The sequence below is a fragment of the Lepeophtheirus salmonis genome, chromosome 8, assembly GCF_016086655.4.
Source record: "Lepeophtheirus salmonis chromosome 8, UVic_Lsal_1.4, whole genome shotgun sequence".
In the NCBI taxonomy this organism is placed as follows: domain Eukaryota; kingdom Metazoa; phylum Arthropoda; class Copepoda; order Siphonostomatoida; family Caligidae; genus Lepeophtheirus; species Lepeophtheirus salmonis.
Genome location: NC_052138.2, coordinates 12,176,002 through 12,200,267, shown reverse-complemented (window position 1 = coordinate 12,200,267; position 24,266 = coordinate 12,176,002). Strand labels below are relative to the sequence as shown.

The window sequence follows — 24,266 nt, the reverse complement described above, 5'->3', positions numbered from 1 at the left end:
CTGCATCAATCCGCAGATATGCTTAAGTTTGAAAGACATTGGTGGTCCCAGAAAGACAATGCCCCAAAGTACACATCCAAAGAAGTTTAAGAATGGCTCAATAGGTATAAGTTTAGGGTCATAGACAGGCCAGCCCAAAATCCTGACCTCAACCCTATTGAGAACCTATGGACTACATTGAAAAAAACATTGTGGAAAAGACATCCAACAAATCTCGATAACCTTTGGAGATTCTGTCAAGAAGAGTGTGCCAAAATTGACACCAGTGTTTGCCTCAATTTTGTAAGGACTAATCCCAAGCTTATTCAATGTTTTAAGAAAGCCAGACGTCAGGTTACAAAGTATTAAGCCATTTTGCTGTTTGGATATGTATACTTATGGAACGCCAAAAATGATATTTTGTTACTTTACTCCCAAAAATGAATAAATTATTATACTACTTTTAGTTAAGGGTAGTTTTTAATTGACTAGGGGTATTCTAAATGAGTTTGTAGATCCAAAATGAATATCTTATTATGTTTTCTTGGCATTTGTGAGGGTATGTATAGTTTTGGGCTCAACTGTATACCTATATTCATTTCTATAAACATTTCTTTCTCAAGAGATTATAAAGTTTTTTTTAATTTTTGTTTTTTTGTCCTTAGGCTCAACTTTATTCTCATTTATCTTTTTCTAATGATACAATAAGTTATAAATTTTTCTCTTAAATTACATTATTAATTTTATTAAATCCTGGAATTGTAATTTTAATACATACCATAAATCTTATAGACAAAATCTAAAACATCAACTGGTAAAGGAGTCCCTGTAGTTAAAAATTTTAGCCTTCTTACTATTTTTCTAATAGTAAATAAATAATTTCTTTCATCCAGATTTTTTTAATAAATTTTTCCAAAGAATATATTTCTGCAAATAAATCAATGCATTGAAATTTCCAGTCTTTCCGATTTATATTATGTAATATTCCTATACCATAAGTATTTATTGCTTATCAATATTTTATATTGTCTTTTTGTAGTTTCAAAACACCTATAATCTACAAATCTGTCAATTTCCCAATCCCCTTATGAAATAAAAAAAAAACTATTCATTCTCTTCCACGTATTATCATGTTTTTATATTACTTTTTTTATCGATAATTACTCGAGTTTGGTAAAACTATGTAATTCATTGAAAATCTAACCGACATAATCAAATTTATTTTTCATTATCATATTTGACACAAACTCCAGTGGAGGATTTTTAATAAAAAGTTCCTGTCAGCTAATTATTTTAATTAATTTTGAAGAAATCTCCCTATGTATGTATTTCAGAAATATTATTCATCCAACAGGCATTGAGTATTACGTGATACCAATGATAAACACTGATATTTAAATATAATCAAAGTAATTGTACTAAACATACCTAAAATGGCTAGATTTGTACTTTTTTTTTTGGGTGGGGGGGGAGATTGATAAAGTACGATAAAAGTAAGGGAATTAGAGAAAAGAATGTATTTATTTAGCAAATTAAAATCATATAAAAAACAAAGTAGGATGGGCAGAAATGTGTTAATAACTAAGAACAAGAGAAACGTCTTAATAAGCATCAAACCTCTCTTGGTTCCTCTCATTTAAAAGTAGATTTATAAGAAGGTAAGACAGTAGAAACATTTTGTACTTAACTCATGCACTAATCAATTTTGAACTGTGAGCAATTTTGCTGTCAATATATGGCGTTCAGACTAATCGAAAGAAATATCCAAAATAATGTTCTGACTATGAATTCAAATTTGTACATGCTTAGTTAGACAAAGCCTTTGTTTGTGTAATCATAAAAATCTGAATCAACTCGTAGGAGATAATTTCTTACTGTGATTGATGATTTATGATTGTATTTCTTTTAAATCAAGCTTTTTTAATATTGTAACTTGTATTTTTTTCATCTACTACAGGTACATGAATTGAAATTTATATTGCATTGTTTTAAAGGGAGTTTTCGGTGAATGATTTTTCCTCAGACAATGAGACACAAATGTTTAGTTACTTTAACTTTATATATTTCTATTCATATTTTTTCTAAGTAAGGGCTCTGTTCATTACCACTCATTGTAAAATGTGGAATGTATTATTTAATGCTTTACTTAAACTAAAAGTATTTGGAGATGATAGAAACTAGTTTAAACATTAAATTTCTCCATCTATATTATTTTTTAATTAAAAAATATGGTAGGCCTTTAAACTCTTTTCTATCTATTTACTTTTATTATTAGAATACTGAAGGAATATGTGTACAAAGTTTGAGACTTTGTACCTCATATTTTTTTTTGTTGAAAAAAAAATCATTTCAATGGAGAGAGTTGTTATCAAATTTTGTCTAACTTGTAAAACAATTTTTACCGGGTGATAAGAAACTTGTTTTTTAAATTATCCAGTCGAGCTAAAAATAGGCTATTACGTCCTTCATGTCAGAGCTCTGGTGCGTCTATTACTACTGAAATAAAATAGGATATTGATGAAGTAAGTAAATATACTATACATGTGTGCGCGTCTAACACTAAACACTCTGAAATTTTAAAAAATAGTTAAATAATTCTGTAATATTATTTAAGTGGTCGACGAATTAACTTATTTAACACGAAAGATGAGAGTCTTAGACTCATGTCTATTCAATATGGCCGCCAATGTTCTCCACTACCAACTCCAGCCTGGACCTAAACTTGCTGCATGACTTGGCGATGGAATCTGGCCGAGTTTGGCTCAGGCATTCTTGAGGGCAGACTTCAGCTGGTCCTTGGACTTGTATTGGACTCCCGACAGTATCCCGTTTAAACGCCCAAACACTGCAAAGTCAAGCGGCGAACAATCAGGCGAGTGAGGCAGCTTTCTTAAGCTTGTTGAGAAGAATCTTCGACCTTGCAAGGTGTTTTTCCTTGTCTACAGGCTTGAGGGCTTGACAAGGGGTTCTCTTGTAGACCTTAAGGCCAAGATCTTTCTTAACTAGCTGGCCCATAGTCCTTCTGCTGACGTTGAACTCCCTGGAGGGGACGCTGACGGTGACCCTTCCTCTCTTGTCCTCGACAGGCTTTTCCACGGCAGCAACCATTTCGTCCGATCTTATGGTCGCCTCAGGAGTCCCTTTGGCTACCACGCTCTAAACCGTGGTGCAGCTGCAGTTCAGAAACTTGCAATTTCAGTGGGAGTTTTTCCCCATGCGGAAAGTTCCAAAATTGCGACTGGACGTCTCTCCATATTATCGGCTGTTGTTTTACTGTTGCTATTTAGATTTTGCTGGAGTTTTGTTTATAACTAGTCAAGATCCTTGCCTCGAAGCATAAACCGGTTTCAACTCAATAAAATCACGAATATGTGAATGGTAAAATTTAAAGGAGTGTTCAGTTTTAGACGCGCACACCTGTATCACAATTGGTCATTTAAAACAAATAATAGTGGAGAAAAAATATTCAAGGGCCGACCCTTGAACTATCGTTCGCTCAAATTTCATGTTTTGGTTAAAAATCTGTTGTCTTATTATCTCTCCTTTTTTTCCCTTCTTTAACCCTAAAAATCTCCTCTAAAATTAGTGTGCAAAGATACATTCCAACATTCAGCGAGAATAATTTTTAGAATTGTACGGTTCTTATTTTTGGTTTTATATTATGTAGTCGTTTCTTTGTTAGTCACAAAATGTGTAGAAAAATACTTTTTAAATCAGTAATGCCCTAAAAGGCTCAAAAAATTTATTAGTTTGGCAATGATTTACACACATACATTTGCATTTAATAGATCAATACTAGAGTATGTAATGTCCCGGCGTTGCCTGTACATTAAGAAATTGAAATTAATTTGATACACTTCTTTTTCATATGAATGAAAAAATAAAGATACGATAGAGACTGAATTGAAGTGCTCAGGGTAGTAATCAATCGTTTTTGATCACCAGAATTAAGAAACAAAAATTTTACTTGGTATTTTCGAAGATTTTCAGACAGAGCGTTGCTATTTTGTTCAGACCATGAGCAAGGTCAATGAAATTCAATATTATTTTGATATTTTGCTTATAGTCTTTGACTGATTTTATACGATAAGCTGTGTCATGAATAATGAAAACCTTTAGTCTCTTGCCACATAAATCTGAGCCAAAAATGATGTTAAGACTTTTGACTTCAATTGTTCTATTTTCAGCCTTCTTAACATCTTTCATGTTTATTAAATAAGGCAACCTAACAATGACCATATACTGCAGTAATTGATCATAGTTGATCATTTCCTACAAGTTCTTTCGTAATCATTGACGACACTACTTTACTTAGGGACTCCAATTACTTTGTGATGCTGTAGCAAGAAGGATTGGCCTTGCCAGTATTAAGTTTCATAAATTTTACAAGATTCGGATATGAAGTGAGACATTGCAGAAAACATGCATTTTGTTCATATCTGCTTAAAATTAGATGCATCAGGATTTGATTCAATTATATTCTTTAAATAAAGCTTCAAATTATTATCTTTAAGCCTTACCAAATATATATACTTTTTCTCCTTCTTTAACGGCGAAATGGAATTAAAATTATATATAACAATTATACAATGAAAATTAATGTTTTTAATGGTAAAAAATAGATTTAATAGTTACATTTATTTTTTCTTGTAACATGCATAATATTAAATTTAAAATAATTAAAACTCTTCATAAGAAAAGTATGTAACATTGAAATTTTAGGTCCAATACATCTTAGAATGAATTAACTTAAAAAATAAACAACCTATATTTTTTTTTTACGTCTAACATAATATTGAAACCGATTCATAGCAATAATAGTTATATAATTAAGAAGCTAATATGATTTCGATATTTAGAGGACATGTTAGTTTACTATTGTAATATCAAAGATCCATATCGTCTACTCTTCTCACACATTTATTGAGAGTTTTACTATTTTAGGATACAAATGATCTAGAACTGGAATCTTTTCTTCAAATTTGAACATTTGATAGCTCATTCACCCTTGGTAAATACGGAGTGAGATAATGGATTAATAAGATAACCATTTTTAACTCTACAACATTGATTAAGAAGTCATACTTATGGTTATGATAAAAAAATCTTGAGTAATAAGACTAGAGTTTAGGATCGACTCCGAAGTAATTTTTGCCATGTTTTTAGTAGATATTGAGTAGGATTTGTGTTTACCTTCTTTCCTACCCTCTTAAGCCTGCTCACAGTATACGTCATGCCAGATAAGCTGCTCTTCTCCCAAACATTCTTCTATTGTCAGGGGTACCACGATAATTTTTCCACTCTGCTGATGTCGAATCTTAAATCAATTTTTTGTATCAGGATTTTGTATTTAAATTTTTGAAGTCTGTTTTCAATTTGATGGATTCAAGCAATTTTAAAATATTAATTTTTCAATTTAAGATTTAATTTTTCTTTGAAAAATTTTATATTAATTCCAAATATATGCTTATATTTCATATTTGAATAGGCTGGCCCAATTCTGAGAAAATACAATTTAAAACCTTACAAAGCCAAACTATTTTTTTTATTAGGATGTGTTTGAAAATGAATAAGCCCTCTGTTTGTCAACAGGGCAGGAAAAAACTTAAAAAAAGTTCCCATGTTTGAAAGTCTGTAGCTTTTTGGGTTAGAAAAATAACTCATACTCAAAAGAATTTTCACAGCACCCTCTATGTGAGGAATATACATCTTTATTTTTAATTAAATAATGTTATCATTGAATTGATTTTATTATTTTGTCACAAGACGGTAAACAACGCTCTTGCCTGATTATTTTTACAAGAAAAGAACTTATTTGAAGCAATAAATAAAGGATATTATTTACAAAGAATCAAACATTCTAGAAAACAAAATTTCATATATCAAAACTAATTACAGATTTGTGATCAACATTCAAGTACTATTAGACATGAATATGGAATTCAGAAGATTGTTTTGTTGAATTATCAAATATTATAATTAGTTATGCTTGAGCCATACACTTCAAGTAATTCATTTTTGTTACTTGACTCAGTCATATGTTACTAGTATGAGGATCGTCATACTGATCAGTAGGTGAAATGCTAGCTTTTATCACTGGAAGGTGGGGGTTTAGCCCCAAAGAATATAAATACGAAGTTAGTGGATAATATAGGTGTGTCAGTTAACGTCTGCATTCTGATTGGCTGAGCTGAGTGACGTCACATATGTTGCATTCACTCAAAAATCAACACAATAATATTAATATAACAACGTGAATTGAGAATTTATCAAGGTGGTTCATGATATAACTCTCTTCAGTGTAATGTTCTGGTCAAGGCTGTCGACTCTTAAGGCGAGATCCAATGAACAAGTGTTTCACTAGGTAGATCTTATCTCTTTTAACGGAAAGATCGTTCATTGTGGAGGTACCTCTTCATATCAAGGTGACTTGTGACTAGTGACTTCTGCTCTCGTTAGGAATGGTCCCTTTATATAAATTCCTTCAGATCTTCAACGGAATCATCGTATAATTCTACATATAAGAACTAAGGAGTTCCATAAAACGACAGAATAATCGACTGAGTTATCCAGTGAGGAGCAGAGAGAGTTATCATTCTCCACCCACAGCTCCTTCTTTTAAATTATTGGAAGTCTAACTGCTTCGTCTCCTACTCTAAGAAAACTATTCCCTGAATAAGAGTCTTTCAGTTTCCTGGATGTATATAACGCAGAAATCATTCATCCCTATCACATTGTTATCAATTCCAGTTATAAGTTGGACTTTGTGATTTACAATACGGTCATTACGGATAATATAATAAGCTGGACACTTCAAGCTCACGCCTAATTGCTTTATTACTACTGAGTCACTTGGCTTTGGAAAATAGGTAGAACATGATTATAGACTGGTAAAGATAATGTGCTTCTCTTTTCTAGATATTTTTGGTCTGCAATGCATATTCTACTCTGCTATTACATATAAGTAGTGATTCAGAGCTGTTAAGTGATTATGTGTTTTACAAAATATATAACAAACCTCTTCACTTCTCTAAACTTATGTTGAAATATCTGAATGCCATTGAAATTTCCAAACTTATTGAGTCAAGAATCCTTCTCTTAACAGCCAAATTGCTTGTCATTTTGACTTGTTGATGTTGAGTTTATCTTTCAAAATTGATAAATAATATCTCTTTTATTCATCCTAATCGTATTACATTTTAAATATTAATCCTTGTTATATCCTTGTTTGATTTTAACTTCAAAGGCAATTACAAAATAGGAGTTCCAAGATAATATACAATCCGTTTGAATTTTTTTGTGATTTATCTCTAAAGAAGTTCAAACTAACTTCACGTGAAATAACAACCCGAAAAATTACTAAGAAAGATTTTATTCGTCCAAGCTTAGTAGCTGTATTAGATAGGTGTCAATTAAGTATGAGATATATAACATTTATTTCTGAAGCAACTATTGATTTATTGGGGTTGAATATTCATGAATTTTGTATTATTAAGTCTTATATCCAAAGGATATGGTGATCGAAGAAAAGATAGGAGAACGCCATAAAAAGTGATTTTAAATACAAAGTACCAGATGTTGTAACTTTATTGCCTGCTTTGAATAACTAGAAGATGAAAGAAGAAAGTTTGCCGATTGTCTTTACATATGGAAAGCAATTCTAGACTGGCAACTCAAAGAAAGTGTGTAAGTTCATGGCTGTGATACCACAGCTTCAAAAACTGGTCGTCTTAATGGTACCTTTATGCTGCTGGAGCAAAACCTTGAGAGAGAAATGCTTTTAATTACTTGTCATCATTTTTATGAACTGATTTCAAAAAGTGTTTTCGAAGTGAAAATCAAAAATTAAAAGATTACTCGAAAAATATAGATTCCTTCAAAATAAACTCCTTACAATCATTAGTACAAAGTAAGTTATCACTTTTGGAAATTGAATGCAGTGAACTATCAAAAAAAAAAATGTGGGAGATGATTACATGGAGCTCATAGAACTATGTATTATATTTTTAGGTGGATACAATGATCATTTAAAAAAATAGACCTTCCGGTGCCATGGACCAAGCTCGTTGGATGATCAGAGCAATTATACTCTCTGAAAATATCCTTAGTAAATTAAAAGCCTAAAATAAATAAAGGCGATAAGATAGCCTTAATATATAATTGTTTATTGATTCTAACAATATACGTTAAGCCTTGCATTCAATATATTTTAGCAGTCAAAGCACCCTATAATGATTTATGCTTGTTATAACCATTGAAAGCTTACAAAAAAATAGACGAAACAATATCAAAGTCTGCCTGAAAGAAACTTAGTTATCATTTATGGTATTTTACTGTTAAAGATGCCAACCTTTCTTTCTTAAATGATGATGTTGATCAAGAAGCCAAAGAAAAAATGGCCGTAAATTTAAATAATGAAAATATCTTGTGACATGTTGCATCGAATGGAGCATTTGATGGTTCTTGGTTTGCTCCGTGAATGTTTTTAAAGCTAGTGATATTTATTGTTTCATTAACAACTCGTCTATCATTATATGAAAATTGATTTCAGATAAAAAAAAGAGGTTACTTCATATCGGTCAAAAGCATGACACATGTTTTCCCGTTTCAAAATAGATAATTATTTTCTTCGTGAAACTCCATCTTTATGGGGTAGTAATTCTGCTTGGATTGAAGCCCGGAAAAAAATGTCAATGCTTAGAGTAGTTAATATTACAGCAGATATATACTTCAAAAGTTTACGAAAGACTTCCATGGTTTAACTACAGCGGAGGATGAACAAAAGCAATTTCTACTATGTTACAAGAAGATATATCTTGAATGTAAAATAAAACAATTATAAGAAAATACATCCAAAAACATTAATTTATTACGTTATTAAGTAAAAATAATTCTAATATATGAAATAGAGTCCTATTATTTATCAATTCTGAAAGATAAACTCAACATTATTACTTTACATAGGGTAGGGTGGACCGAAGAAAGTTGAAACACGTTTTACAAAATTACTTTGAGACACTTCAAATTAGAAAAGCAAAAGTTTTACAAAACAGACATACATCTATTTATTAATAGTAAAACGAGTTAAAATACAACTAGGAAAATGACTTTTTGTGTAATCTTTATTTTAATGAAAAATTTCGTGTCTACCCTATACTCAAGTCATCGAATTGACTTTAAGCTCTCGTCGGCACCTGTTATCGTTGTCTTAAAGATTTTTTTTTGTTCATAATTGAGTAGCTGAGATCAAATACAAAAAAAATTGAGGTTAGGCATTTTTGAAAAATTAACTTTAATTTTATGGGACACCTTAGTATACAGATTTGCCTGGTGCAGAAAATCGATGAATATAAGAAAAGTGATACAAAAATTAAAAAAATTTTTTTTTTAGGTTTTAATGTGTTTTTTTGTGAAATATAGAATGGCAAGAAAAAGTTTGGAAAATATTGAATTTTACAAATTTTTCTGACTATATATGACTTTATCATCAGGTAACTCAGATATTAAAATGAAGAAAACTTAAGGTTTAATATGGTTGATAACATTTATATTTAAAGTTTATTTATTTAAATTTTAGCTTCATCAAAAAATCCTTCCCTTGCCACTGTACCTGCTTAACAGAGATTTGGCGTTCTTGCTGTTAGTTTTTATAGATAGGCAGGTGTGATATCATTCAAGCCATTCTTCAAAATTTTCCACTATTCATTTTGACTTTTGGGGCACCGAACTTTTCTGTCTAGGTGTTCCCAAAATAGCTCTATTGGATTCAAATCAGGAGATTAAGCTGGTCATTGCATAATAGATAAAATGTGAGAGGCTTCTTTCTTTTCCAAGAAGTTTTTGCAGAGCTCAGATGTATGTTTTGGGTCATTGTCTTTTTGAAAAAAACAACTTCCTTCCAATTAATCTCAATTAACATCAACATGTAGCTGCCCTCCTCTCCAGACGCAAACTCTTTGGACTACTCTATCCAGGTGCGTCTGGAGGATTGGGTGTGTGCTATTCCTCACCGGAGTGTTTAGTCTCTAGAAGCGTTCATCAAGAAGAAGTGTACCAAGCACGAGTCTTTCGACAAAGTCAAGGTATGCAAGGGAATTAGGCTTTGTATTGAGACAATTATTCGAGCTGGTGGCTCAAATATTAAATAAATGTTGTTAAACACTATTTTCAGATGATTTTGTTAAATAAATATCCTAAAAAAAATCCCTCGTTGAAATTTTACTCTTGAAAAATTGTAAGTAATAAAATGTGTACCACTAGAAAAAATCAACTCTGTAGTGCTCTTGCTCACTAATACGTTCGACTTTTCAAAATAAGTAAGAATAATTCTATAAGAGTATTCATATTTTTCTATTACCAACATATAATTACGATGAAATTTACGTTTACTGCAATTTATCCAATATTCCCACTCCTAGACATGAATCTCATAAAGAAGTCATTTTTCCCCTTTCCCTTTGATTGGCTTAAGATTATTACCTATAGATTGCTCTCAATTCAATATATACCAAATTCAATGTCTTTACAAATGTGGAAAATCATAGAAAACTAATTAAGACTTCAAATGAGTAATATTTATGCTAATAATCCATAGTTTGTGTTGATTAAGGTGGAGGTTTTTTTTTTAATTTTAGAAATGTTTGCCTCTTGGGATCGCAAATTTGTTTCTTTAGGGTAAAAACATAGGACATAAATTTTGAACGTTTTTAAAAAATATCAAGAGGTAGATCAACGATTCTAAAGTTGTTTTTTTTAAAAATGAGTGTTGTCACCAGAATATCGAATAAGTCTGCTCTTAAGAGAAATTATATCCATATTTACCCTAATGTCCCTAATCATTAGAAATGGTCTATTAATTACATGAAATAGACAGAGTAGGTTGAATTACTATCATTTTGACACTTTTTTTTTACATTTTACTTACCTTTTTTCAATAATAAAGCCTTTATAACCGACATTCATCTTATATAATCATCGTAGTAGAAGTAATTAAGATCTAATAGGGGTTAGTGTTAGTTAGAATTATTATATTAGACCAAGATTATTATAGGGAAAGCATAAGAAATATCACAACTTAATTTTTTTTGCATGATAAACTTCCATATATTTTTTAATTTCTTATTAACCAAAATTTTGAATATAACGCAATAATGTATATTATTTTCAATTGCACACATATTTTTAAATTTAAAATACTATTTTTTCTTGAACAGGGATATAAGCTTCAATGATCTTCGATCACTTGGAGGAGAATTGTAGCTGCAATTCATCAGATGATAATAAACTACTATATTCTTTAATGAGACCAATTCAAAAAAATTCAATTTTTTTTTTTATATTAGCAACTTTTAAATTAATGATAATATCAAGAGTTTGTCGGTTGTCATTTCGATCATTTCATATGTCAGGATCTGAGGGTAAACAACGGCATTTCTTGAGCTTCATTACTCCACTTTTTCATGGTCTTTACTATACGTCTATTTGATTCCTCACTTAATACACAGTCAAATCGAGCAAATCAAACAGGGTCCTCCGACAATTACCATAAGTGTATAAATAATTTTTTGATGTGGACTTCGATATTTTTTCCCATTTTGACTCAAGAACAAAACATCCAAATTTGTAAGTAATTGAAAAAATTTACCCTCTTCATAGATGGTCATATGTGACAACAGTCGTGTTGTTTTTTGCATATCAATATGACCAAGTAAAAATAGTCCAAGAGCCATTGCCAGCGAAGGTAACTTGTTTTAAATCAATTAAGTAATAGTATCAACAATTAAATATAATGTTGTTTTAAATCTAGTGTTTTTAGTAATGGATTTTGTTTTAAAACTACAATAACTAAAATGACACTTCTTAATTCAGGACAAAAAGAAGACAAAAAATGTTTTTGTTTTAAATGCCTTACTTGCTATATTCCAGACGGATTGGATTTCTTTGTTTATATAACAAAAACATCCAATGTTCTAGCAGAATTGTGAATATCAAAGAGTGTCATCTAGCAATGTTTACAGCATTACATGAGTAGCTCTAGGAATGCATTAATAAAATCGTTGTTATGAAAAATGGATAGACAAGCCACATGAAAAATTTAAACTTAGTGTCAGTGCTCCAAAATGTAATGTTAGTCTAAAATAAAATAAGGTTGAATTACTTTACTTATTGATTAAAATTTGGCTATTCAGAATTTTTGATCAAGTAAAAGCAAAAAAACAGGTCAACAATGGTATTTTTTAATACTCAATTACAATTTATTAAATGGATTTAGCTTATCAATACTTTTTATTCGAAAAAAGATCAGTATAAGTTCAGAAAAATGTCGCATTTATGCTAACTTAACCTTTTTTTCCATTTCAATCAATAAATTAACCATTGCTAATAATTTGGGACACATAAATTGTAAATATGGCTATAATTTATTTTACGAGCAGACAGATGTACATAGCAATAAATAAAAATTATAATAGGTTTGCTATTTTCGACCTACTAGCACAAGACGTAACTAAACAAATTATCAAGTATTTTTTATAGAAAATTAAGTACACTAAAATTCTTGAATTAAAAGATTTCTTGTGGCACGAAGGGCTTTGATAATTTTCATGTCAATACCCCTCTTTTTTGAAAAAAAATCGTAAAATTTCAAAATTTTAGAAACCATTGAACTACCTTTAATTATTTTACTAAACCATTCAAATTTTATATACGATGTTTTGAGCCTTAAAGAAAAAACATTGCAACCCTCAAAACTTAACTTCCCTTGTGTTGATGCATGAATGTTTGGATTTTGTAGAAATGTATTTTAATCTAAAAAATTGCAAATGGTCATATTAATGAAATCTCGATGGTGTTTAAGTCCATTCATATTTTATATAAATTTAAACTGTTTACCAGGGACGTAAAATATGAGTTAAGGACTAATTTTTAACAAGAAGTGTGTTTAGTTAAAGATAAGACAGTTAGCGTTTTAGAGTATTTAAGTATTGAGTAACTACGACAGAGTGTGCTCATGAAAAATAGTCACTAAACTCTTCAGTATTGAAGAGTTTTATTTTATTTTGTTTGGAGCAAAGTTTGTCAGTTTTGTCGGAGGCTAACAAATATGGGTAATTTATAATCAAATATATTATTCATTTTATGACTCAACTTGAACGATTGTTTTTTTTCTCTTTTTATTTCATAATTACAGTAATACATTATTATTTCTTTAAATGCAAGGTTGGGAACTATTTACTGTTACATGTTTTTTTCTGTTTCTGTTTCTTTCTTTATTTAAAATTCTACTAAACTTGAAATTTTATTTCGATAAACAAAAATAATTATTTCAAAATTGGTGGATTTTGAAAACAGATATATTTGTTTTTTCTAATTTTATTTTAAATTATTAATTTGTTTATAATTAATTTAGTCTTAATTCCAAAGTCCCTATTTTATTTTCTATTCTTTTTTCATATAATAGACTTTAAAATAAAAGTATAATCGAATAAAATTATTGTTAGTTTTGGTAGACATCTTCATATAGACATACATTTTAATTTCAAATATATTTAATATGAGTAATTTTTCTTTTTGGTAGGTATATAATGGGCAAAATAATATTTACACAGTGTGAACGTCGGTCACATTGATGCATGATAATGATAACCCAGCGTGTCCAAGAGTTAAACACCGTATCATGGGCACGTTCTATGTCGATGCCTGCTTATATGTCTTATTAAACAATTTCTTAAGCGTGTTATATCGAACTAATGGTCTTTTTATCCTTCAAATTAAAATTTGATTCATCGTGGTCATCATGATTTATTTTATGAACGGAGCATTTTGATTGAAAGAGAGGATTTATGCCATCCAACTCCTGCAGTTCTCCCTCTTCATTGTTTTTCAAAGGACGACAGGCCTTTGAAAAACTGCAGTTTTCTTTTAAAAGTTTTATGATAGAGCTTCGAAAAGTTTTACTCATTATGATGTAAATGATGGGATTGATTCCGGCGTGAATAAAAGGTAGAAGGAAGATAACGACGCGTATCCAGTAAACAGTTGGATAAAAAAGATTCATTGTCTTACTTTTTATCACGATTTCCATTGTGAAACGTGGTCCCCAGCATAGGAAAAATATGCAGACAACACAAATCAACATTTTGATGACCTGAAAAATAAAATATAATTTGTAAAATTAATAAATTTATTTTTTTCTAATTGTTTTGGGACATTGGTCCAAAAATGTTCCTTTTAGTAAAAAATGATGAAATAAAAATGTTAAGCCATATTGTCTAATGTTCAGAGATTTTGTATTACACTAGAAGTTGTAAATTTCTTGGAAAAATAGAATATAAGCTGAAAATAGTCAACATAAGACAAAAAAGAGCAATTTATGATAAATAACTATTATCCGCATATAAGAAAACTTTTTCGTTATAGATATATTTAACATAACATCTTTTTTTTCATAAAAATACTCGTATTTCAAAATTCAACAAGATATAATTTATGAATTAACAATATAATTTCAACGAAATTAATACTACAAAGATATATGTGTCTAAGCACTCTTAACCATTAATGTAGCTGCCTTTAGCATCAATTATGGCTTCCAGGTAGTGGTGAAAGGCCTGACCCCTGCTACGGATATAGTCCTCTGTTATGGCGTACCAGTGCCGACTGACAGTTGCTTTGAGGGCTTTGGTTTTTGAATGACAGACACTTCGAACCTTCTCCTCGACATACCCCCAAAGGTATAGTCAAAGGGGTGAGCATAAGGGCTATAAGGGGCCATAAGGTAAAAAAAAAAGTGTTCAAAAGAACTCAAACAACTCATTCAAAAATCATTCCAAAGAGTCTTGCAATGGAGAAGATGGGTCTCTTTAATTGGTGGTGTCAAAAGTGGCTTCTTTACCCTCACAAGTATCTTTCTCCCCACTTTTTAGATTGCTCTCTGGACAGTCTGATGTGAAATCACGAGATCTCTTGTTTGGACCCTCATGGACGTGAGGGGACTGTCCTGGGCAGTTTTCTTAAACTCATCTAAGTCCAGTGTGGCTTTTTGAAAGAGCCCTTCTTCCTCTCCAACGTATCAGACTTGGTGCACGAATATAAATTCGTTGATCACATTCAAATGTCATTTTCTGACTTGTGTTTAAGCTAGAGAGTTAAGATTTTATTTTGGAACTAATTGTTTTTGCTTTAATATATCGAAATATGAATTAATTGTAATCATTTAACCTTTATTAATTATTTAGTTAGTAAGTGTTCAGATTTTAATGGACTACTCCGTAGATCGTCATGTTCTAAACATTTTTCTCTGAATTATGAATTCCTGTCTGCATTTATTTTTTTCTTCAATGGAATGTTTTGAATTTGTCAAAAGGAACTCATTTGCCAATCTGTAAAATAAATTTTGTATGATTTAAAACAGAATCGTCAGGAATATGGTCACTTCAACAAAGACTAATTTATATTACCATTTTATCAAATCTGCAGGGAATGGTTCTAATGACCAACAAATAAGGAATGTGTGGCTCGTAAGAGCCTCCGCTATCTCTCTAACTCTACCTAAAGCTTCAGAACATGACTTTTTAACAGGAAGCTATACCCGGTCATTGTCGTTGTCTACGTTATTTGAAATAGATAAGTTCCTCAGACTTGAGTAGATTGTCTTCATTTTTTAACCTATTGATACAATTTAAGTACTCGTCTGGACCAATTAACGGGACAAATTTTGGGACAACCGCATTCTATAAGTAGGTAATCCTCTGCCAAAAATTATCAACTGATTTTATTACCTTTTACAGCCCTCATGCACCCTTGATGAGTTGATCTTTTAGACGGTATTCCAACTACCTGCAAAAGTATTTTTTAATTATAAGTGTCCAGATATCGTCACCAAGAATCAACCTTGAGAACAAGAGAGATTCAATTACTTCTAGCTTGCTTAAGAATTTAGAGAACCCAGTATAAAAGTAGACATTTTTTCAGTGAGAGAAATACTTTCATCAGCGGTTAAATATAATGTCATATATAAAGGATAAAAAGACGTGCTATACGTAGTAGAACAATACTTTATTTAACATATTTTAGATTACAAAATATAATTTTGTAACAAGCCTCATACAAACTTTTGAATTATTATTTATAAATCTAAATTACCTATTTATTATTTATGGCTATATTTTGACTACTATTTACTTTTCTAAAGTAAGAATTCCATTTTCTTAAATAAAATTTTGATATTTAAAACTTTAAGTCCTTGTGTTTGTTACCTCTTAACATTACTCAATATAGTTCAAACTCTATACTCTTCACTACAATAAACATTTTTGGACTATTTTTTCTCCCCATATTTCAATTTTTTTTAGAACTATTCAAATGTGGATATGTTGCTTGTGGGGATAGGCAAAGTTTGCAAGAGAACCAGGGGCAAGGTTAAATTGCTCCTCCAGATTGATTATATACTTAGTATGTAAATAAAAGTAACTAGGCCTTCCTAATATAAATTTCAAACTCTACCTATGATTGTATTGAGATACTTAAGCATTTCTACAAAAAAATGATTATTAGTACCTGTTTTCTTTGAGCTCCAACGTCCTCCAGTTTCTTAGACTGAATACTTCTAGTGCTCGATCCCTTTAGTTTCCTAGGACTTGAATTCCCATTGATTCTTTTTATTTTAGGCAAAGCTGATTGATTTGTAAGAACTTTCATACGTTTTGTACTTTTTTGTAACTCTACAATAACAATCACGTAGCAAACGAGGATAATGACTCCAGGAACAATGAATGCAACCACCAACTGATATATGGAAAATGCTAGTCCCAGTGAATCATCATAGTCGTTACAGTAAGTGATTTTCACAATTGTGCTATTATTTGCATAATGAACGTTATAAACAGACTGAAAAGATTTCTATTATTAAAACTGATAGATTAGTAGAGCTGAAAATAAATACTTTATATCGGTAAGCGTAAAATATTAATACCAAAACTGACAATCTGCATATTTTAAAAATGTTTTTCTTTTTCTTATTAGCTCATTCTGTCACGTCTTTGCTTAACTTACAATTAATAAGAAAATAAGGATATCTTTATAGAGAAAGCAGAGAGATTTCTTTACCAGACGAGCGTGAGATACGTTTTTAGACACACACTTCTTACTGTTTTCTCAAATTTAAGAAGCAAAATGTTTAAAAATTGCAAAATAAATGTATATCTTTTTTTAAATATTGTAATGATACTTTTGTAGAGCGAAAGAAACGTGTGGGAGCAAGACTTTTGGATGGGCAAAGGAAAATAGATTGTCAGGGCGGTTATATTTTGGTTGGAGGTTGCACAAGCCTTTTATGAAATGGTACTCTACAAATAGTAGTGAATATGATTTAGGTTTCGTGATGACGGAGGCCAAATTTTTTTAAACCAAAGAATCCCTGACCATAATTTCATTTTTTAGTAGGATTGAGTATATTTGGTATGAAGCTGCCTCGTAAGTCAGAAACCCCTTCCCCATAAAACTGTATCGCAAATCAAACATTACTCTCCCGATACCGATTCCAGAAAAACACACCAGATTCCGATTAGTTGTCCCATCACTAGTCACAATTGTTTCCAAAACTGTACAAGGGATATTGAGATAAAGTGTAGTTTTGACTTTTTTGCTTCGTTTTTTTAACCTACCAGCAGCGCTAAAGATTTAAAACTGTTGACTGAAGGAATTATACAGATCGCCAAATGATGTTACAGGTAATAGTATTTTATGCACCCAAGGTTAAAGTATTTGTTTACTGCTCAAAACATGAGAAAGGAAGTGAAGGAAGTAAACTTACCTTTGTGTATAGAACAGGTAGTGTCAAAAGTAATGATAGTCCCCAAACAACTCCAAGACCACGTCGACTGTTTTTCATTGTGCATAAAAATCTTGACTTCATTGGAAACACAATTACAATAAACCTATTGGCGTATTACAAAAAAAAGAGATAATAATATAGTTTAATGTATAATTTATCAAAAATAAAAAATGCATTTTTTATTTTACATATCTTCTAGAAATATTGTCAGTATTTTAAATATTTACTATAAAAATATTGTCACTTTTAAATAACTATTTTGTTGCTAATTTATTGATGAAAGAAGGGATTCTCAACTATGTAAAATACTTACCTTTCGAAAGTAACTGCAAGTAGATTAAGTATAGACGCAATCGCCGAGATTACTCTTGAATACTCTGCAACCTTACATCCGGAGCCGCCACTTCCAAACTGAGGAGCAAAATAGTGGACCAGTTCCATGGGAGCAGCAATTGAAACCAGTAATAAATCCGCCACCTGCATGGATATTTCATGGATTATGTTTCAGAACGTCCAAAGAGCAACACAAAACAAGACTACAAAAGAGTTCCCTTATTTATTTCTTTTTACGGCCTTACCTCGCTGAGAAAAAAAACCCACGTATATTTGGTTGTCAGCTGTCTATTCCCTCGTCTCACTTGATACGTTATGGCTTTCATAGTTTATTCAGTTATATCAAGCAATTAATTATACTATACCTATCCATCGTTTCTATATGCAGAGCAATACAATTCCCTATTGATCCCGCATATAGTGGGCATGTTATGATTTATATGAAGAAATTTTGCGTATCATTTACTAATACAAACGTATAGCTACGTTTTTATTTATAATATAACTAAGCAATATTATAATAAAGTAGATAAAACAGAGTTGGTGGGATTGACTTACTTGGCTAACTACCAACTTTTTTATGTTTCTCTATTAATGTAAGGTTGCGTGATACAATCAAAGTTAGGACGTGATTTTTTTTAAAATTATATAGAGAGAAAGAAGACAACACAAGGTGATCTTTTTGTAGTCTTGCTGTGTGTTCTTCGTTGTACCCCTTAATAATATATATACATGGAGATGTGAAAATTGTGGATATCATCGTGAGCGTAAATTAAAAAAATAATAATAAAGGAATGGGACATTTACATGGAGAAAGAATAACATAAATGGGAACGGGGCTTTTACTTGGCTGCATGACTAGGTTAGACAAACAGAGAATAAAAATTCTGATCTTGGGAAGTTTAGTACAGTTGTGGTGTTTGGTCCTTTTTACAATATTAAGCGGGAGGAAGAAAAGTATAAGGAAAATAAGGGCAACATTTTGGGTACCCAATGATATATGTGGAATGTTTAGTCATTCCGTGTCAACATTAATAAATAAATCCCTTTGAACTCTAAGATTTCATTTCAAAATGTGTATCTCTGTACAGAAAAAAATACTTTTAAATCCTCAATTTCGAATAAGGTATCCAATATATCCAAAAAACAAACAAAAGATAACTGCTGAATGGAAACCAACAGTCGATCTCTTTCTGTATGATTCGTATGAGGGTTTTTTCTCTCGAGAGAATCCCATTTTAATGGGATTTTCTCGAGGTTTTACACCTGCGAGGAATTCTGGATTTAATTATTTCATAACATAAATTAAATTTTATTTCCGGCTGTTCCATTGAAATCTCAACACTTACTAATTCAATAACTAATGAAGGTCGAGTGATTTAAATTATTTCATATTCCGATATATTAGAGCTTTAACAATTAGTTACATTAAAAAAATCTGAGCTCTCTAGCTTATAAACAAGTTGAGAAATGCCACTTGAATGTAATCCACGAATTTCCTCCAGCTAATCCAAACGATTCAGAGGAAGAAGGGCTCTGTCAAAAAGGCCAAACTGGACACGAATAAGTTAAAGAAAACAGACCGGGCCGATCATCTCAACTCCATGAGGATTTATGCAAGAGATCTCGGGGTTTTACACCAGACTGTCCAGAGACCTAACAAAAAAGTGGATGGAAAGAGCTTAGGGATTGTGGAGAAGCTACTTTGACTCTAGCAATGATAGAAAACCATCTTCTCAAATGCAAGAGTGTTTTGAGTTTTTGTTTTTCAACTTTTTCCCCCCTTTTGCCCCTTACAAACCTGATACCAACTCCTTCATTTAGATGTAAGTCGAGTTGAAGGCCTGCAGTATTCGTCATCCAAACACCGAAGCCTTCAAAGCAAATGTCAGCCAGCACTGAGCCACCATGTCAGAGGCCTACATCCAGAGCAGGTGATGCCTTCCGCCACCTGGAAGCCATCATCGCCACTAAGGACGGCTACATTAATGATTAAAAAAGCTCAGACACACATTTATTTATAGTATTAATTTTCTTGAAATTCTATGGACGATTAATAAATTATATATTGTTGAATTTAGAAATTCAAAATGTTCAGATTTCAATGCACCACTTGGTATACTTATACAACACTATGCAACAATATTTAGGCCTAATGAGAAAATGCACATTTACTGGCGTAGAAACGAAAATGAACATATTGAAATATGTGAAACATATGAAAATATTCAACCCCAAAAGGTATGGAGTTTAGACCGTTTTTTTGAAAAATCAGGTTTTTCGATTATAATTACGACTCAGAGCCCTGAAATAACTTTATAGATGAAAATGAAAGGAAGTAACAATTGATATGAAACATTTCTGTATTCGAAGGATAAATGAATTATTAAGTTATTTCGAATAGAGTTTCTACAAATTCTATTTAATTATACAAAAATCAAATGAAATAAATAATATTGGGAAGCTAATATGTTTAAAATTGTTTTTTCATAATTTATAAAACTAAAGTATTAACCTCATCTAACAACTTAAAAAGATTTACCATTGGATTTTATTGATTCATTTTTTTGTTTAACTTTTAATTCTATTATGGATTATTTAATAGATATATTATATAAAAGGTTGTGTGAGAAGCTCCGGATTTAAAATAAATATGTCCATTAGATAGCTTAATATGTATTAAATACTTATCAAATACGTTGAATATGATACGTATTTGGGATTTGGGATATTGGGATTAATCTTCCTTCCTCTAAAATATTAATTACTTATAATCCATTGAATTATATTTAACTTCGGAACATTTTCACGTAACATTACATTGCTTATTTATACTGTTGCATAGTGTAATTGATTATATCATCAAACATTTTGCATACCTATATTATCTGTTTTGAGGCAGTAGGAAATTTGTCATATTATGTTTATTTCTAATGTTTTTTTAAAAAAAAGAGTTACATTGATTTTAATGATATGTAAATTGACTTTTAGCCCTCGGGTTGAGTTTAGTATTTCACAGCTATACAAACTAGTCATGGGACGATTAACCAGAATCAGGAATCGGAGAATCATTGTTTTTTATGGAATTGGGATGGCATTGGGATCAACATCTGGAAAACAATGTTTGATTTGCGATTCCAATTCTTATTTACTACTAATAATAAACTATTTATTACTTTTCTAAGCTGTGGAAAAAAAAAAAAACACCTCCCCCTGCTTAATTAAGGAATTTTTGCTTTTTATTAAGAGTTTTAATATTTAAAATTTAATTTCTCAATTTTTTTTCCAAATCACTATGTATTTTTCAAATTTTTCTCCCAAATAATTTTAGTTTTTGGATTTTTTTTCTAAAAAATTCCAAAAAACAAGCCACCAAAAAAAATATATACATATCCTGTGGACGCCCCTGATAAGAAATTGTTTTTTAACTATTATTTTAAATATTAAAGAATCGGAATCGAATTTTTTTAAGGTATCGTCCCATCACTAATACAAACATTCAGCTCAACCCCCAAAAATATGCTTGTTCATCACTTACTCTTTAATAATGTTTCCACTGGTAAGATCGGGGTTCAGAATACAAAAAGTGAGACCCACAGGCTCTTAAAAACAACCCGCACACGTATAAAGGATAATAATTGAGATACAATTTATAAATTTCTTCTTAGATATTAGAATAAATACATAAATTTTTTCGCATTTATTATTTACTAACGGGATTCTGAGGTAAAATTTAAATAACATACCAACATACATACATGAAAAAAAATTATATTTGATAAATTTTCATTTATTAGAATTGGAAAGAGAAACACAAACCTCCAAAAAAGAAAAAATTGTAATTGCAAAACAAAAAAGGTTTGAAGAATAATGTCTTCAAAAAAAAAAAAATAATAACCATCGTTAACTGCTTCATTTTTGCACCCTGTCTTAGTCCGACTAGGTTAAAAAAAAAGCCACCCATGCAAAGTTACAGCCTCCTAAGCCTAACAGTGTTGGTACTTCTAAGGGCGCACATAGAAACTCTAATATTCATATAAAGATATCCACAAAATACCATGTTCAAAATGGATAAATAGTATTAACAATAATTCTATTTTAACTTACAGCCAATGAAATCAGGAAAATATTCGTCACGCTTCGATTTTTCCGATCTCCTTTAATCATGACAAAAAGAGTAATGAGATTCCAAAAGAGTCCAAGAACAATACAAATAACATAGGTGACAAGATTCAGAGTCAATTCTGGTAGATGTTGACCCGCATAAAGTGCACTATTTGGATCATTCATACAACGGCAAATCTCTGATGGAGACACTTCTGAACATTTAGAACAGTAAGTCAAGTTCAGGTCCAACTTCCATGCATCATTCTCAAGTTCCGTAAAATTATTAATACTCAGCGACATTTTGAAAGTTGAAGAATCTATTGATGATAAAGATATTACATATTCACATTAGTTAATTGCACATATTTAATTCTTTAAATACGGATTACCATACTTATTAATTGTGAACACTGTACAGTAGGGTGGAGCTTATTTTCTAAATGTTCAAAATATGAGGTCCTTAGTGTCTCAAAATGTATCTTTTAGTAGCTATCATTAAATAACTTTGGTTTTTTTGAAAAATATTTAGAGTTGCTCAACGGCCTTTAAATTTTGAAATTTGACACTGTTGAGTAGACATTTAAGATTTTTGTTATAAAAAAAAATGAAATAAACCAAATTTATATCAACATTATTTCATAAATTTATATGAAAATTTGCTATTTACGTTTCCAAAAGAGCAAATGTGTAGTTAAATGAATTGTAGCTTTTGGCCTACCTGTTTGTTCTTTAGCGTATCACAGCCAAACAATTCAACTGATATATGCAAAAATTTGCAAGTTAGTTATAACGGTATTTTTTTCTTTAAATTAAGGTCAGTAAAAGGTCACCCAGGTTAAGGTCATCCAAATTTGCACTTCTTTGTTTATCTAATTAAAGACTATGAAACAATTGCAACTTTTGGTGTGTGTCCCATTCTGACTTAATGTATGCAGAACGTACATTCTTCTTGTACAAAAGGCTATCATGTGTAAATTATAGAGTATATTAAAAAACTTTTTTTTTTTAAATTTTAGAACTACCTCGAAGTATTTTTCTTAAAAGTTCAAAGATATCTACAGACTAAAAGAATTATTTTGAGACCCGAAATATATCATAATTTGAACAGGCAATTAAAATTATAAAACGCAAAGTTTTTTTTACAATAAATTGTTGCAAAATTATACACGTATATACGTGTACACCCATCATAGATGTGGTAACTCATCTTTTTACCAACATTTTTTATTAAAATAAGGGTTTTAAAAGAGTTAACATAATTAAAAACTTTATTAAATGACATCCCAATCTTACCAAGGCCTTAAGAGAAAAAAATCAGCCTAGTTTTTACAAAATGTCCCGAGAGGCTCATATGCTAAAGATAAAATTCCACAAATAAGTAGGATAGCCTTAAAAGAACAACTGTACCCATTTTATAAATTTGATGGTTTGTCCTATGTACCTATTGATCCCAGCAAGTCATAGTTTTGTGAAATTGTTTGTAGCTTTAGATATGAAATTTTACACTTGTTTGTTTTTATATTTCCTCAATATTCTAAATATATCTACAAACAAAAAAAACATAGTGACTCTAACAAGACTTTCGGTTATATTCTATATACTTTCCCGAACGTCATACTTTCTCTTTCTATCTCAAAATATGAGCTAGTGTTACTTGCTAATATACTAATATTTATAATCACAATACATATGTCGGAACCCTTCTCCTATGATAGTCAATCCAACCTCAATAAATACAATATCCCTCTTTCCGCCAAAATCGAGATCCACAAATTGCAAAACGCAAGATTAGTTCATTTTATCCTCGTGTGTTCTTTATTTATTATGCACGCACCGCTTTCAAAAATAACCCATTAAACAATGTGTATATATTTAATGTTTCATATAAATTATAATAAATTAACATGCAAATAGCAAATTTTTCTTAAATACGTAATAAATTTTATTTGTAAAAGTTAGTATAAAAATATATAACTTAAATGGTAAAGTGGCTCATATGGCTCGAATTGCTCAG

General features: G+C 30.6%; 1 protein-coding gene across 1 annotated transcript in view; it reads right to left on the bottom strand.

The window, feature by feature from the left end:
* Window positions 1-13,111: 13,111 nt before the first annotated feature.
* Window positions 13,112-24,266, bottom strand: part of LOC121123628 (galanin receptor type 1) — a 30,343-nt gene continuing 19,188 nt past the window's right edge. Inside the window, exons 2-6 of the mRNA XM_040718765.2 lie at window positions 22,253-22,569; window positions 18,126-18,289; window positions 17,792-17,915; window positions 16,537-16,866; window positions 13,112-14,125 (exon numbers count right to left, since the gene is read on the bottom strand). Of these exons, the coding sequence (XP_040574699.1) occupies window positions 13,715-14,125; window positions 16,537-16,866; window positions 17,792-17,915; window positions 18,126-18,289; window positions 22,253-22,569 (1,346 nt within the window). The 3' untranslated portion in view covers window positions 13,112-13,714. The remainder of the gene's footprint in view (window positions 14,126-16,536; window positions 16,867-17,791; window positions 17,916-18,125; window positions 18,290-22,252; window positions 22,570-24,266) is intronic.